The sequence below is a fragment of the Rhinoraja longicauda genome, chromosome 23 (assembly GCF_053455715.1).
Source record: "Rhinoraja longicauda isolate Sanriku21f chromosome 23, sRhiLon1.1, whole genome shotgun sequence".
Lineage (NCBI taxonomy): Eukaryota > Metazoa > Chordata > Chondrichthyes > Rajiformes > Arhynchobatidae > Rhinoraja > Rhinoraja longicauda.
Genome location: NC_135975.1, coordinates 26,277,776 through 26,295,135, shown reverse-complemented (window position 1 = coordinate 26,295,135; position 17,360 = coordinate 26,277,776). Strand labels below are relative to the sequence as shown.

General features: G+C 40.0%; 2 protein-coding genes across 5 annotated transcripts in view; one reads left to right on the top strand and one right to left on the bottom strand.

Annotated features, from left to right (window-relative positions):
• The window catches only part of LOC144604959 (copine-8), a 193,991-nt gene that overhangs the window by 57,604 nt on the left and 119,027 nt on the right, over positions 1-17,360 (bottom strand). For all 4 annotated transcript variants that reach the window (XM_078419884.1, XM_078419881.1, XM_078419883.1 and 1 more), the window contains 4 exons: positions 15,449-15,553; positions 12,360-12,401; positions 11,186-11,261; positions 818-871 (listed from right to left, as the gene is read on the bottom strand). In XM_078419884.1, coding sequence (XP_078276010.1) covers positions 818-871; positions 11,186-11,261; positions 12,360-12,401; positions 15,449-15,553 — 277 coding nt within the window. The remainder of the gene's footprint in view (positions 1-817; positions 872-11,185; positions 11,262-12,359; positions 12,402-15,448; positions 15,554-17,360) is intronic.
• Positions 1-17,360, top strand: part of alg10 (ALG10 alpha-1,2-mannosyltransferase) — a 73,384-nt gene that overhangs the window by 53,607 nt on the left and 2,417 nt on the right. The gene's annotated exons all lie outside the window — the stretch shown is intronic.

Here is a 17,360-nt window from a genome sequence, read left to right as displayed (position 1 = left end):
TGGTTGTCGCCGGTGCTGATCCACCTTTTATAAGAATTTTGTTTGTTTGAATAAAGTAAATTTTGGACATTTTGACCAAAGATTGATGTTTGAAGTTATTATATTTCAGAGTAGTTTCTCATGGCATCTCTTTCAAATATTTTAATTTCATTTATTTTGACCAATAAAACAAAATAAAACAAAATAAAATAATTTAATTTCAGATGCTGGTTAAAGTGAAGACAGACACAAAAAGCTGTAGTCAAACAGTGGGTCAGGCAGCATCTCTGGAGAAAAGGAATAGGTGACTTTTGAAGAAGGGTCTCGACCCGAAACGTCACCGATTCCTTTTCTCCAGAGATGCTGCCTGGCGTGTTGAATTACGCCAGCTTTTGTGTCTTTCTCAGGTGTATAAGTTAATTGGCTTTTGTAAAATTGTAAATTGTCCCTAATATGTAGGATAGTGCTAGTGTAAGTGATGATCGCTGGTCGGCGCAGACTCCGTGAGCTGAAGGGTCAGTTTCCACGCTGCATCTCTGAAGTCTACTTGTCCCAAAATGACCACTTTGCATAGATAAATAAATAAATGTCAGATACTACATTTAAGAAAACATGCAATCCAAATCCAGAATTATCTTGTGAAATGCACACTCATGCATTAACTCACAAACTGCACCAATATACTGTACCGGCAGCAAAAATACTTTGAAAGAAATAAGGCAAATAAAAAATCATATTATTCATAACAGAAGTAAAAAATATCATTAAATTGTTAGCATCAAATAACTTCAATAGAGATGGTCATATCTTTGAATCGAGCAAAAACATCAATACTTACTGTACCAGAATGAATGTATTTTTTCTTTTTCGCTTTCTTCTTTGGATTAAACACCTGGAAGATTAAAAGAAAGTGCTAATCCCATTCATAAATTTGTGAATTACATTGTTCATAATGCAAAGAATGTCATAAGTTTATTATTCAAAAGTGACAAAATTCCATCAATATCAAATTAAACTGTGTTAAACTAATTGAAGAGAAACAAATATTTCTTATTTATAAGATATTCTATAACTCAATTTATCTAACTACCCCATTGGTAACCTGGCAAGATATATCTGTGGTTACAAAGTATGTGGGTGTTTAGTCCACCAACAAGAGGGAGTATTGTCCAGCCTACAGCAACTGGATCAGTGATGAATCTTGGAATTGGTTAAAAACAAAATGATCAGAAATTTTAAAGATGCATGTCGTGCACTCAGATGAATGAATTTTTATTTAGATAGGTTTTACACTCTCGTTGATTTTGAAAAACATAATCAGAAATTTAAAATGATTGCCAATTTATGACTGAAATGAACTAGTTTATGAACCAAATCATGTCTGATTGCAATATCAGTTCTACAGGCTGTTAAAACAGATGTAACATTCAAGTACAAAAGCAAATTGTTCAAGGATTTACATATACAAGCTGCTGATAAAATAGATAGCTTGTTAAGTCAAAATATAATTCTTCACTCACTTGATGGGGCCACGCATATGCATTGGTTAATAAATGCATCCATAATGTTTTATAGCAGTACTTCTGCCTCGGTGCTTATAGTGCAGTCGGGGCAGCATGGTGGTGCAGCGGTAGTGTTGCTGCCTTACAGCGCCACAGACCTGGGTTTAATCCCTACTATGGATGCTGTCTGTACGGAGCGTGTACGTTCTCCCAGTGACTTTTCTGAGTGCTACGGTTTCCCCCTGTACTTCCAAAGATGCACACACCTACAAAGGTAGGTTAATTGGCTTTGGTAAAGATTGTAAATTGTCCCTAGTGTGTAGGATGGTGTCAGTGTACGGGGATCGCTGGTTGGTGCAGACTTGGTGGGCCAAAGGGCTTGTTTCCGTGCTGTATATCAAAACTAAACTAGAAACTGTATAATACTGTGTGATGTTTAAATGAAGTTACATGATTGGAAGATAAAGTATCAAGCTAATAGAAAAGACTTACACAAATGCAATGAAAAGAAGTCCAACAGATATGGAGAGCTATAAAAAGAACAATAAAGGTATACAAAGAAAATACCAAAAGATGCAAGAACAGAATATTTTTAAATATTTTACAAGACATAAAAATGCTAATATAACTTTTTTTGAACTAAATAAAGAATAAATAATTGGTTTGGGAAATACAGATCTACTGGTGACAGATGAGGATAAAATCATAATGGTTTGTAAGGAAAAGGCAGATTTATTAAGTTAACACTATGTCAGTATTGACCACAGAGGAAAGGGGACAAGATAGTCAAATACAAGTGGACTGATTAATAAATCAAGGGAGAAGCTTAAAGAATTTAAAAAAGATTTAAATGGTAATAATATAAATAATGCATAAGTCTTCAAGTGCTTTCCAAACTGTGTTAATACATTAAATGAAGGAATTATTAATGCCATATAAATTATTTTCCAAACATCTCTACAGTGGATTAGGAAATTGCAAATGCCACTACTTTATTTCAGAGAGGATCCATGGATCTGCTGCAAAGGCTGCAATAAATCTTGTGACCTCCAATGAAGAGTGGTTATCACCAAGGGAACATTCCAGTGGACCGGTCATACCTTCCCTGTATTGCCAGAGCTTTGCTCAGCCATGCAATCCAGCATTCGTGGGTCAGAAATAATTTTTATTTTGTATTGTTACGTAATGCTCTCCGAGCTGATCTTTCACAATGTCCAGATTTCCCTGCACATTTGACATTCCCACGTCCAGGTAAGCAGCAGTTTGCCCGTGTGGCAGCAATCTGCTCTCAATGGAAGCTTTATGCTCCTGAAAGGCAGCAGTCTATTCCTGGGCAGCAGCAGCAGCAGCCAGACGCGTGATTGGAGCCAACTAAGACTCCATTCAGGCATGTAGATCGAATCCTGGTGTATAATATTCATCCGATGTTTCTCCACAAATATCCAAACACATCAATAATTTATAGAAACATTAGGTACAATGTTTGCAAAATGTCCCCATTTTAACTTAGGCACCCAAAGCTTTATTTCAGGATTTCAATAACATCTCATTGAAGGTTGTGAATTCAATGATACTTTATTGCAGGGGTCTCAAACTCATTTTAGGTCATGGGCCGGAATGGGCAAAATGCGACTTCATGCGAGCCTAATCAGTTGTGCATGCGAGAACGCACGCGTGCTCCTACTAACTTTCATTACCTTTGGGGGTTTTTTCCAACCTGCTCTCATGTCCCTGCTATAACTACAAAGTGTTTCACTTTACGAATTTTGTTTCTTATGAAAAAGATTGCCTAGCAAGCATTACTTTTATGATTGGTATTAACTAACAGTCGTAGGCTACAGGAAAGTAGTGATGAGAGAGAGAAAAAACAATGCTATTTTGGCTAAGATTGTTTCGGGAGCAACACCCTTTCCATTAATAAAGCATTTGAAATCGAACATTAGCAGACACAAATGTAGACCTAACGAAACAAATTGTAAATGTAGGCTTCACAACTGCACCTAATTTTTATTAGCCTGCTTCCAGCAATCAAACTCGGACAATGAATACAGTTAGCCTCTAATTTTTATTGAAGTGATCACATTTACACTAATAGAATCGTCAGAAAATCAACGAAGGAAGCAATATTATGACACTCAATATTTCATAATGCATTTTGCTTCGAACAGTGTCACTCATTTTTCATTGCTGCTTCCAGACACCTGACATCTCTTGGCTTTAACCAGCCTGACAACTTCAGGGACCAGTTTCTGGGCAATTGTGATTTCCGTAACGTCATTTAGATGTCCGTGTGTCAGCTGCGAGCACAGTTTGGATTTGTTAACGTTCATAATGGAGAACGCCTGCTCACAGAGATATGTTGTCCCGAACATGCAAAGGATCTTTGAGGCAAAGTTTGTCATCTTAGGGTACATCGGACCCAGGTATTGATGGAATGAGTCCAGACCCTCAGTCTTAAATTTATATTTCAAAGCCAAGGTACACTAAACTTCAATTGGTTCCATTTGGAGTTCCTCCGACACATCTGATGCTGTTGACGGCAAAATAGTGACAATTCCTTCTTGAGCTGAGTGAAGACTTGGAAACGATTCTGAAACTCGCTTTTCAGCCGTGATATTTTGTCCTTGTACCTGTCCATGTTGTCATTATTTCCATGAGCAACACGCACAGACTGCAAAGAGAGGAAATGAGCTGGGTTGCTCTGGGATAGTTGCATCTCCTACAGGCCAAATTTAATTTGAAAGGCACAAATGCTGTCGTAGTATTCCGTAACAAGTTTGTTGCGGACTTGCACATTAACGTTAAGCACATTTAAATGCTCTGTCATATCCACCAAAAATGCAAGGTCATGAAGCCAGTCTGGGTCATTGAACTCTGCTACTGTCTTCCCTTTCTTGTTCATGAATAGTCCAATTTACTCACGTAATTGAAAAAAACGTTTGAGCACAACCCCTCTGCTCAACCAGCTGACTTCAGTGTGGTAGGGTAGGACGTGTCCAATATTACTTTCACACAAAAAAAGTATCAAATTGCCGATGGTTGAGTCCCTTGGCTCTAATAAAATTTTGATTACTACATCCATGACATTGTCCATTTTCAGGCTCCTGCTACATAATGCCTCTTGGTGTACAATACAATGAAAATTCCAGAATTCCTGCTCTGAATTCTCCGTCTGAACTTTCTCTCTGAGTTTCACAACACCTGCCCTTTTCCCGACCATGGATGGTGCGCCATCTGTTGCCACGGTGACAGCGTGACTCCAGTCAACCCACAGTCTGTCCAAGGGCTTGACAAGGCTGGAGGAAACGTTGTGGTGACAGTCAAAGATGCATCAACACCACGAATAAGTATTCCCAATTGAGCTCCATCAGTCACGTCGGCGCTTTCATCAATTGCAATAGCGAAGGCAATAAATGACTTCACTTTGTCCTTTGTAGGGAAAAAAAACTGCAGATGCCGGTATAAATCGAATGGGCGGGACAAAGGAAGGATGTAGTAGGAGACAGGAAGACTAGTGGGAGAACTGGGAAGGGGGAGGGGATAGAGAGGGAAAGAGGAACTATCTGAAGTTATCTCTCTATCCTCTCCCTCTCCCAGTTCTCCCACTAATCTTCCTGGCTCCTACTACATCCTTTCTTTGTCCCAGTCTCTGACATCAGTCTGAAGAAGGTCTTTGACCCAAAACGTCACCCATTCCTTCTCTCCAGAGATGCTGCCTGACCCGCTGAGTTACCCCAGCATTTTTTGTCTACCTTCACTTTGTCTTTTAGTCGACTGTTAAAATCTCCAGCAAGGTCCCCGATTCTCTCTGCCACAGTATTTCTTGACAAACTTATATTACCAAAAGCCTATCTCTTCTCAGGGCACACCAGCTCAGCCGCCGACAGCCAGCATGCTTTGAAAATTTCCCCCTCTGAGTATTGCTTTGACGCATCAGCTATTTTGTTGGCTCCATCATGAGCCTCTCGCCTTTTGGTGAACACTGATTGCTGTCTTTTCAGACCAGCTTCAAGCTCGTTTACCTTTTGTGTTCTTAGTCGTCCTGTGTACTTGTCATATTTAAAAGGATATGGGCCAAACGCAGGCAGGTGGGAGTACTGAGGATTGGCACCTTTTATTTGGCATGGGCAAGTGGGACCGAGGGCCTGGTTTACATGCTGTCTGACTCCATGCCTGCCCAAGTAGCCAATTTTGATAATTCAACCGATTACCGGTTGCCTTTTGAAACTGCGAAGATTGGTCATCTGGCCCATTCCAATCACGTTGTGTTGCATGGAACTACCTCACCAGAAAACCTGATTGTCTAACTGTGCCAGGAAATAAAAATGATTATCTTACTGACTCTAATATTATCCCACAGTGATGTGAGAAACCTTTGCTATAGATCACATTACTGAAAGCTATTGAACAATCATTTTGCAGCAGATGTAACCCTCTTTGTCAGAAGTAGAGATAATTCAATTTTCTGTTACATGTTGTGACTATTACAATCAGAACAATGAGATAGGATTATCAGAGGCTCCTTTTGATGTAAGTACTACAATTTTTTTTAATTTCTTTGATTTGGAAGAAAATCAGAATGGAATAAAGCAAAGCCACCAGCTTCACTGGAACATGACACAATCATCATTTTCAAATATAATTTATTATTTTAAATCTTAAAATACTGCACAACACAATCATCAGCACAAGGATATCAGACTATGAAACAATGAAATCATCCTGAGAATTTTTACGTTTACATTGTGTGGTCAGGAGATCTCCTGACCTAGGGATAGGATTTTTTTCAAAGGAGCCTAAAGTCAGTCATACCCGTCAACCTTACTGTATTAATGAGGTGGCAATCTCACAGACTGGAGAATAGCCTTCAATCCTGCTAACAGCCACACTCAACATAAAGAAGCGTAATCTGACTACAGCTGCCGTATCAATTCATTTAGTCCCATCCTCCTAGAAATATCCCCTTTGTTTTATCCCACACATTCACTCCTTCGAGAAATCCAACTTATTTTATCCCTTTCTCATCTCTAATTGTGGCTTTTTGACCTGAAACATTAACTTGGCTCTCTTCCCACATATGCTGCCTGACCTATTGAAGTTTCCAGCATTATATTCACACATTTTGCAACATTGGTCGACTGAGCAGTTGGCTTTGTTTTTCTCAGTTCACTGGGCAGCCTATTGACTATTTTTGTGACAGTGTTCAATCATTAGACCGTTTAAATTTATCAAAGTTCCCCTATCATCAGGGAATGAACGAGGCTTTTCAATAGAAATCCAGATAAGTCGTGTTGAGAGACGAGGCTTTGCAGAATTCATCAATGTAGCATTGCTGGAAATCACATACTAATCAGAGCAAATAAAAAAAAATAGAAGCTCAGAGAATTGCTTATTTTGATACGGTGTATTTTCAGTTTCATTTAATTTTTCTCCTCACAAAGATTTCTCCTTCAGTGTACTGGTCTTTCACCAAATAGCCAGTTTTTGCCCACTGGAGATATGCACTCTGTCAGACTGGGATGTCCATCAGATGAGTCAGTTACTGCTCATGTATCATTCAGGCTTCTTTCCCACCTCACCCCACACTGTGTGACCCTTTCCATTGTCAACTGATCTGCAAACTCACCAATCCCAACTCGCAACCTCCTGCTCAACCATCATAGCACTCACTGAACCCATTCGTCCATGCCAGGCTACCCCTTTTTCCACTCTACCCAGGTACATTCCCTTAGGTACATTCACAATTTGTGATCATGTTTTGAGAATTAAAGAAAACTGGAGTATATCAACGTCCTATACAAAGAGTTCTGCAATCATCAATTTCTAAGAAGAGCTGAGACTCCATGGGAACTCTGCACTTTACTTCAATTAACATCAGGGAGTCTATAACATCCATCCAAGTGGCAGATCCGATTACATTATGAAGTCCTGCAATGGGATTTGATAATGTTACAGATGCTGCAATTTGCAAAGATAACGGTAAGCTTTCAAGTAGAGTGCCGCAACATACCAGCTGCAAACTAGATTGAAACTCTGCAGGAACTATCAATTATGGCTGCTCTGGAGTTTTACAGATGGTGTGACTCTACTCTGAATGCAAAAGGTATCCACTATTACTGTGACAGTGGCAATGACATTTCATGCTGAGCAGGAGTATCTATTACAGTGATCAATCCCTACAGGTGATCTGATTCCATGCAGACTACTAAAAAGTCAAAGAAAGAATTACAATACTAAACACTTGGTACAGAATAAATTTGTGCCAAATTTATAAATAAATAACATTTAAGAAAATCAAAAAAAAAATTAAACAGGGGGGGTCCAAAGTAGTCTACAATTTGTCCAGTAATTCGACCCAAAAAACTACAGTTGCTACTAAACTGGAAATAAAAACAGAAAATAATCAAAGCGTTCAACAGGACACATAACATCCTCAGAAACAGAAACAGAAACAGCGTGGAGATTTCATAAGAACAGAAAACAGGAAAAAACCCAGATTGGGGTGGCACAGTGGCGCAGCGGTAGAGCTGCTGCCTTCAGCGCCAGAGACCCGGGTTCCATTCTGACTATGGGTGCTGTCTGTACAGAGTTTGTACGCTATCCCTGTGATTGTGTGGGTTCTTTCTGGGTGCTCAGGTTTTCTCCCACACTCCAATGACTTTCAGGTTTGCAGGTTAATAGGCATCGGTAAAATAAAAATTATAAATTGTCCCCAGTGTATAGGATAGTGCTAGTGTACAGAGTGATCACCGGTTGGTGCGGACTCATTGGGCCGAAGGGCCTGTTTCCGCGCTGTATCTCTAAAGTCTAAAGCATGCTTTGAGTTTCAGAAAGAGAGGGGGGAAGAGCGAACAAGGGGAATAGGATGGAGGCCAAAGTGGCCTCTTTAATTCTCCATCCAAAACCTACTCTGGCCTCAACCTCCTATGTTGGTTTAAACCGAAGATAGACACAAAATGCTGGAGTAACTCAGAGGGACAAGCAGCATCTCTGGAAAGAAGGAATGGGTAACGTTTCGAGTTGAGACCCTTCTTCAGACACTCATGTCTGAAGTGAGAAGGTCAGTTACTTGTTGGATGGGAGAATTTAATGCAACATTTCTATGTTTGTCTGTATAAGAATGACTATCCACCACAGAGCTGTGGTATTTCCTGGAAATGTGACAAACAACTGCGTTCAAAAGTCTTCCTTCAAGAAAATCACTCTTTTTTGCATTTCTCCTGTGAAATATGCATACAATTGGCCTCACAATTCTCTCCATCATTAAGAGCAAAATTACATAACTTAATGAATTAAAGCGCACACCACCAGACTAAGGAAGAGCTTCTTCCTCTCTGTTATCAGGCTCAGTTCTTCCATGAGCTGGAGTAATGTCCAATTAATCTCTATCCTATTATAGATATTGGACTATGGAAGTGATGCTGAAAACTATATCCTGTAATCTGTACCTTTGCATTTGCTCCATCTATTGTACTTGAGCTTTACTTAATTACATTTATCTATCTGTTGGGATAGATTGCAAAACAATAATTTTCACTGTACCTCGATAATAATAAACCGAAACCTAAACAAGAGCATCTATTTACTTAAAGAGACAATGACGGCTTTTCCAAAATCTACTGGAAGCGTGGGGCACTTAGTAATGAAAATCTCGTCAGTTTCATTCCTGGATGCAGGGTGAAGTACCTTTGACAAACTACATTATTGAAAAGAACTGCACCGCAAGTGAAGTCATCTCAGAGAACTTCTGCTTGAATTGATACTTAATGAAGTTGGTAGGAAGCCAAGGAAATAACAGTACTTTTATCTCATGAAATATGCAAAACCTATCTAACTGGTGATGTCTGGAACATAATTCACCCACCATCAGGCCTCCACAGGTGTCACACCATGAATTATTGCGTGTTCCAGCTCACCCTTTTAATGTCGCCATTACTCTCAACATAAGATTTCCAAACCACTGAGCAACCACCTCAAGGTAACTCCAATGTCACATCTTTTAAAATATATAAAAAGTTTTAGAGTTCAGTACATTTAGTCAAGGAAGAGGCTTTAATCTACATTCTACTCAACCTTAAAAGAGTTTGCTAGATATCATTACAATTATGTAAACATTATCAGCCCAGCCAGAGAAAAACAATACTACTTGGTGCAGGAGGCAAGTAATGATGCCAGGATTGCTGGGATAACTGAGCGAAGGTGGAGATCGAATATAATAAACTCCATTACTTTTGGTCTCTGCTTGGTATGTGGGGAATGCCAATTGTTCAGATCCAGAGCAAAGGAAAGCCATCCCCAATGCACTTGGTGCCTCTGAGTGCAGGAATGTTTCATCATAAAAACAAATGCCACTCACAGTTGCCAACATGATATTTTGGCTATCAGTGACATGCGTCTCTGTCACTCCTTGCCAGGTGAACTTAGCTTTATAATTACCACATGGTAAATAAAGATTAAACCAAGATCAAAAGTCAAGTCAAGTCGAGTTTATTGTCACAAGCACAAGTACGGTGAGGTACAGGTACAATGAAAAATCTTGCTTGCAGCAGCCTCACAAGCACATAAACTCAGATAAACTCAAATCACACATAAATTATACAGAAATCACAGATAAAATATCTAAAGGAAAGAAGACAAGCAAAAACCCAAGACGTAAGTGCAAAAACATAATTAGAAAAACAAAACAACTTCATGGTAGTGGAAGAGATGATCCATACTATTACACGCTGAGGTAGATAAGGGTGTCCCCAGGTAAGAACCTGATTGATGTAGGAAAGTAGCTGTCCCTGAACCTGTTGGTGTGGGACTTCAGGATTCTGTACCTCCTGCCTGATAGTAGCAGTGAGAAGACAGCATAGCACAAATGGTGGCGATCCTTGATGATATACACTAGCTTCTTAAGGCAGCGCCTCATGTAAATGTTTTCTCTGGAAGGGAAAGCCATGCCTGTGATGGACCAGGCCAAGTCCACTAACTCTGCAACCTCTAAAAAACATCTAAGGTTTTTCTACTACGGTGGTTTAGAATGTGTTTAATGGAATCTGATAATGACAGTTATTTCTGGCAAGACTGTCTTAATTTTATTGTTCTCTGCTGAAATACAAAATGTGAAGAGAAGCTAGCAAAGTTTATAAGATATTTGAAAGGGTAATTTGTGAAATATTATTTCTGTTTGATGGCGAAGGACAAAGACTAAAGATATTTTCAAAAACAACAAAAGTAATAGAGGTGACCCATTAAGGATTTCAAGTATGAAAGTTTGTTCATTTTGAATTGGGGGGGTTGGAAGAAGAGTATGAAATTTCGTGGACTATAACAGAAATGTTCAAAATTATGAATTATGGGAATGAATCTTGTCTTGATAAATGCAGAAAGATGAATTCATCATCAAAAAAGTAAATCTTTAGGAAGCTGATAAACGTGGAAAGTTGCAGATTTTTGATCCAAAAGATTTGTGAAATATGGAAAGAGGGTTATGATGTACACAACATAAATGATTGAATATACAGTTTTAAGTATTTCCTTCTGAAGAAATGCAGAATGAGGATTATGCTAAACAAAGAGTTATATGGATTTTTCCTTAACAAGAAAAATATAATATTACTGGTCAACATCATATTTCAATAAAAATTACAACTGCTTGGAACCAAAATTTGTTTAACTCAAATATTTTAATCAGTAATAAAAAAATATCAAGAACTTACCTCGTACACATTGAACTGTGACTGTCCCCTGGAAAGCTCTCTGTAATTGGTGGTGAATTCCCCAATAAAGTCATGGCTGGATATCAAAGAGATCGTGTGGTGTTAAACTTTTGTCATGTCCTCAGAACCAAAGGCAAGCACAATTAACTGCATTCAATACATGGCGACACAACAAACTGCAGTTGGTGGAGTCTGATTCAGTCCTGACCCAAAATATACCCTGATCATTCCCTCCCCAGATGCTGTCTGACCCGCTGAGTTCCTCCAGCACTTTGTTTTGTTTAGCATTCCTTTTGTCCCATTATCCTGTATCTGTACACTGTGGGTAGCTCAATTGTAATCATGTAATCTTTCCGCTGACTGTTTAGCACGCAACAAAAAAAATGTCACTGAACCTCGGTACATGTAACGATAAACTAAACTCAAAGTGTTAGCCATGAATTAAAGGTATTGGTTGAGTCCAACAAAAGAGAAAACAACGGATCATTAAGGTAAGGGAACTTGGGACAGTTAATGGAGATATCTTGAAGACAATCTGTATTATGGTCGAGGAGCTGCTAGACATCCCAAGATAAAACTGCGAAGAGGGTGGCCCAGTGTCGCAGTGGTAGAACTCCTGCCTCAAAGCGCCAGAGACCCAGGTTCAATCCTAACCTCTGTGCAGAGTTTGACCGCATGAACGTGTGGGGTTTTTCTGGGCGCTCCGGTTTCCTCCAAATCCCAAAGATGTGCAGGTTTGTAGGTTAATTGGCTACTGTAAATTGCCCCGAGTGTATATGATGCAAAAATGGGATAACATAGAACTGGTGTACAGTCTGTGGGCAAGGACTCACTGAGCCAAAGGGCCCGTTTCCATGTGGTGCCTCCAAACTCAACTAAGAAATTGCAGAATTCAGAATAAAAGAATTCCATCAACTAATCCTCAGCCCACCTGCCCAAACAATCAAGACCCTGCTGCAATTTTCGATGACCATCTTCACTATCTACAATACCACCCATTTTAACTGTCAGGAAGAAACAGCAGGACTCTGCTTTGGTGCTCATTTGCCAGCTCTCTTATAGATAAAATAGTAGAGTCCTGATAATACTTCAGATTACAGGGCAAAGTGCAAAACTAGCTAAAATATTTTGCTCAAAATATTTTATTCTGCAAAAATGCTTGTCGTTATCCTACCTTCCATTTCTTTCCCAGTCGTACACTTCCACTTTGATAGTTCTGTCAACAGCATTAAAAAAAACCATTTATATCACCTTGAATGAATAGTAAACCTATATTTCCAAGAATTACATATAGCTGTCATCTAGCAAAAGTGAAATTTATTCACATCTATATACTAAAACTCTCGTTTGTTTGTTTATTTGTGTTCGAACTACAGCCAAAACGGTACACGAGGGGAGGGAGGTGGGGGGGAGGAGGGTGGATAAGGGGGGGGTTGAGGGGGATGGAGAGGAGGAAGGGAAAGTGGGGAGGGGAGAGGGAAGGGGAGGAGGGGGAGGGGGAGAGGGGGAGGGGGGAGAGGAGGAGAGGGGAGGGGAGGGGGGAGGGGGGAGGAGAGGAGGAGAGGAGGCTGCACCAATGCAGGAGAGGTTTGGGCCCAACGGGTCCACATGGTCCAGTAATATTTAAATTAACCATGAACTCCAGGCACATTGTTTTTGACTTTATCTCGGCACACTTGACAATAATAAACCAATACCAAAACCAATACCAATAGTAAAAAAAACTTTAAAAGGTCAATGTTATAATGTTTAATACAACATACCGCGGCACGGTAGCGCAGCGGTAGAGTTGCTGCTTTACAGCGAATGCAGCGCCGGAGACTCAGGTTCGATCCTGACTACGGGTGCTGCACTGTAAGGAGTTTGTACGTTCTCCCCGTGACCTGCGTGGGTTTTCTCCGAGATCTTCGGTTTCCTCCCACACTCCAAAGACGTACAGGTATGTAGGTTAATTGGCTGGGTAAATGTAAAAAATTGTCCCTAGTGGGTGTAGGATAGTGTTAATGTGCGGGGATCACTGGGCGGCACGGACTTGGAGGGCCGAAAAGGCCTGTTTCCGGCTGTATATATATGATATGATATGATGATAATAAGTCACAGAATTACAAAAATTGTCCGATGTAATTATCCATACAGGATAGCAATATGAATGCTGTAGCTGTTGTTGAAAACTAGTTCAATTAGATTAATAACCGTCGCAGCAAATTATTGTTGAAAATATTCACATCTCCAATTAATAAAGTTGTGTGTGAATGGGCACGCATGCTACGAGTATAATGATGGCGGCTAAAGATTTTATTTCACTGTTAACATTCAAAAAATATAATGTGATGAAGGTAGATCTGAGGGAAATTAACTGCAGAAAGATACGATCTCCCACAATGTTTCCAGCTCCGTGACAGTGGAGCCCACAATGCAAATACTCTTCATCAAACCGAATGTGAACTGGTCTTGGAGGAGGTTCTGCTCACCGTTCCACTTTCCTATTGTGACAACAAACATTTTCCCTGCAGGACAATGAAATGGATGCTATGGTTGAGCATGGTATGATTGTGTGAAGTCTGAGAATGACTTGGACCCCTAGATCTAATTGCTAACCATTAGCATTACTAAACTATCATCTGCATAAATGCTCCATCTACCAAATTTGACCACAAGAAAGACTCAACTTTGACACGAGGATTTCTCTGGCTAGTCCTCCATATTGCTGTTTAATCTTGTCCATGAGATCCTGCCAATCATTATCCCCTCTCCATCCAGCAAAAATATGATGGGCTAAATGGCCTTCTTCTACATTGTCCATGTTCTATGATTCCATGATTTCTTCCAGCAGCAGTTAAGAAACTGCATTGATCTCAAATAATCTTTAGATTCAGTGGTCAGCTACCTCTTAAGAACAGATGTTCTGATGTTAGTCAGAATGGGTTTATTTCAACAACATCCAACGTTCATGAAATTAATCAGACCTAAAGCTAAGGATTCGGGAAATGTGGTTCTAAAACATATGCACAAATCCACACCTGGGCTGTGGGCATGGAGTCCTTGTGCAAAGGACAGTGGGACAAAGGCTTAATTCTTCAAATAGTGTCATATTGGTATCCATTTCTATGGGCAAATAATTACTGGCTCAGTATCTCAAGAATCAGCTCACTGCAAACACAAAAAGAGGAGTTGTGCCCTTAAAGGGCAGCAGTAGAGAAAATAAGGAATAGGATATGACTGAGAGAAAGGGTAATAAAGGTCCAAATTAGAATGCTTCATGTGTATTTGAAGGAATACTTGCTACCTCTCTAGACCTTCATTCAACTAAACATTTTTTTTAACTAACCATTTCCGGTTATAGGTTACAGGAGTCATTTTTGGTCCACTTAGCGTCATCCTGGACAGAAACTTGCCCATGCCAACCGAAAAGTCCCATCTACACTAGTCCCACCTGCCCACGAATTCCCCATATCCATATCAACCTTTCCTATCCATATGCCTGAACAAATGTCTTTGAAATGTTCTTATAATACCTGCGCATATCCAAAATCTACTGGATGTAACTGAGGTGCACCCTAGCAGCACAGTAAATGAATATTGCAATGACAGGAAATAGCAGGTCATGACACATCTGTGGACTCAGAAATATTTAATGCCTCAGGTCAATGACCTGCATTTTAACTTTATTTCTATTTTCAGAAATCCTGTTTCACCTGCTGAGTAACTTAAACATTTATGTTTTTGATTATAGCAATATTTCAAAGAGATGCTCAGACAGAGACGAGATTACTGACAGGGTTAAAACATTTTGCATTCCTGAATACTGGCCAGAGAAATTTATCAGCCTTTTTTATGAACACCACCATCAAAACAAAGGTGCAGGAAGTATCTTGGGGTACTGTACATTGATGCATGCCATTGGGATTCTTGGTTGCAATGTCATTGAAACCATATATAAATATGCAACACAAAGCTGGCAAAGAATTTGTGCAAAAACTTTATTTCCTTCAATATTTTTTTCAACATTTCCCATCTGTTTATTAGCTATATTTTTGAAATGCAAACTGAATGGATTGACAGCATCTCAAACTGAAAAGCTTAAGTATTCTCATCTTTTATTATTCTGCAGGTGCCTGTCATCAGATGAAATTGTCGTGCTGGCACTTAATATTTATGCAAATACAGTTTCATATCTGTCACCTTTAAAAACTTCAAATTATTTTCAAGTATCCATGGTAACCGGCAAAATGGAGGCATCAATATGCGATGGATTCTTCTTACCTGTCAAAGTCACCATTGCAAAGAGTACGTACAGGGATTGTGAAGGCTTGCCACACTGGATTCAAAGTGTTCTTTACAACTTCTGTCTTGTGGCAAATGGTAAACCTAAAAATAAATATATTCAAACATGGTCTGAAATAATGGCAATGAAATAATAGCAGTAATAATTTCCCATTTTTTAATGTTCACGAGACCAAATTGTACATTTTATAGACAATGTGTAGGAGGGAACTGCAGATCCTAGTTTATATCGCAGATAGACACAAAATGCTGGAGTAACTCAGTGGGGGTCAGGCAGCATCTCTGGAGAGAAGGAATTGGTGACATTTACAATGGTACTTCTGCTAGAGTGCTCCACATGGCAAGACTGGAAATCAGCAGTTAAATTATGGAGATCAGTTTTCCATTTGTTAATCATAATCATATCACAGAACATTAAAGTAATCAAAGTATAAGAAAATAACTGCAGATGCTGGTACAAATCGAAGATATTTATCCACAAAATGCTGGAGTAACTCAGCAGGTCAGGCAGCATCTCGGGAGAGAAGGAATGGGTGACGTCACCCATTTCGACCCGAAACGTCACCCATTCCTTCTCACCCGAGATGCTGCCTGACCTGTAGAGTTACTCCAGCATTTTGTGATTAAAGTAATCAAAATGTCAAAATGAATAAGTAGCAAGTGTTAGGCTCCAACAATTGTCCTCCATAAACTCAAAAAAGAATTATGTTGAAATACTGTGTCACAAAGCCAGAGACCTGGGTTTGATTCAGACCGAAGGGTGATCCTGTCTGTGTGGAATTTGCACGTTCTCCATGACCACGTGGGTTTCCTCCGGGTGCTCTGGGTTCATCACACATCCCGAATACATGTAGGTTTGTAAGGTAATTGTCCCTCTGTAAATTGCCCTCAGTGTGTAGGGAGTGGCCAGCATATATTTCAATCAATCAAATATAAGCTTCATTTGCCAGGTACCACTAGATTTATTCCACGCTCGAGGTGTTGCATCTCTGGGAAGTCTAAACAGGGCAGGACCTATACAGTGAATGGCAGGGCTCTGGAGAGTGTTGTAGAGCAGAGGGATCAGGGAATGCAGGTACATAATTCCTTGAACGTGCATCACAGGTAGATAAATTGATCAAGAAGGCATTCAACACATTGGCCTTCATCAGTCAAGAGTATGAAGAGTTGGGAGGTTATGTTACAATTGTCCAAAACATTGGTGAGGCCACATTTAGGCCACAACTGTGTTCAGTTTTAATCACCCTCACCCCCCTCCCCCACAGATAGAACAGAGGTAGAGTTCACCTGATCCTCACCTTTCACCCCACCAGCCTCCACATCCAACACATCCTCCTACATTTCCTTCACCTCCAAATGTTATCCACCCACCAGTCATAACATCCCATCTCCACCCCTTTCCACCTTACATAGAGACTGCTTCTTCCACCACTCCTTGGTTCACACATCCCTTCTTAGGAAAACCACCCCCTCCCCCGGTACTTTCCCCTGCAACTGGAGGAGATGCAACACCTGTCCCTATATCTTCTCACTCGCCTCCATCCAGGGACCCCAGCAGCCAAGGCAGGCAGCTGATGGGTGATCTTAAAATCATGAGGGGAATAGGATGAATGCACAGGGTCTGCAGTAGGTCAATAAAGAACCAGAGGACATAGGTTTCAGGTGAGAGGAGAAAGATTTAATAGGAGCCTGAGGGGCAGCCTTTTCATAAAGAGGATGGTGGATATATGGAACAAGCTGTCAGAGGAGGTAGTTGTGACAGGTAAACAACATCTAAAATACATTTGGACAGGTACATGAATAGGGATATGGGCTAAATGAGACTAGCTTAAATGGGGCATCTTGGTCAACATGGATAAGTTGAGCTGTAGGACCCGTTTCCCTGTTGAAT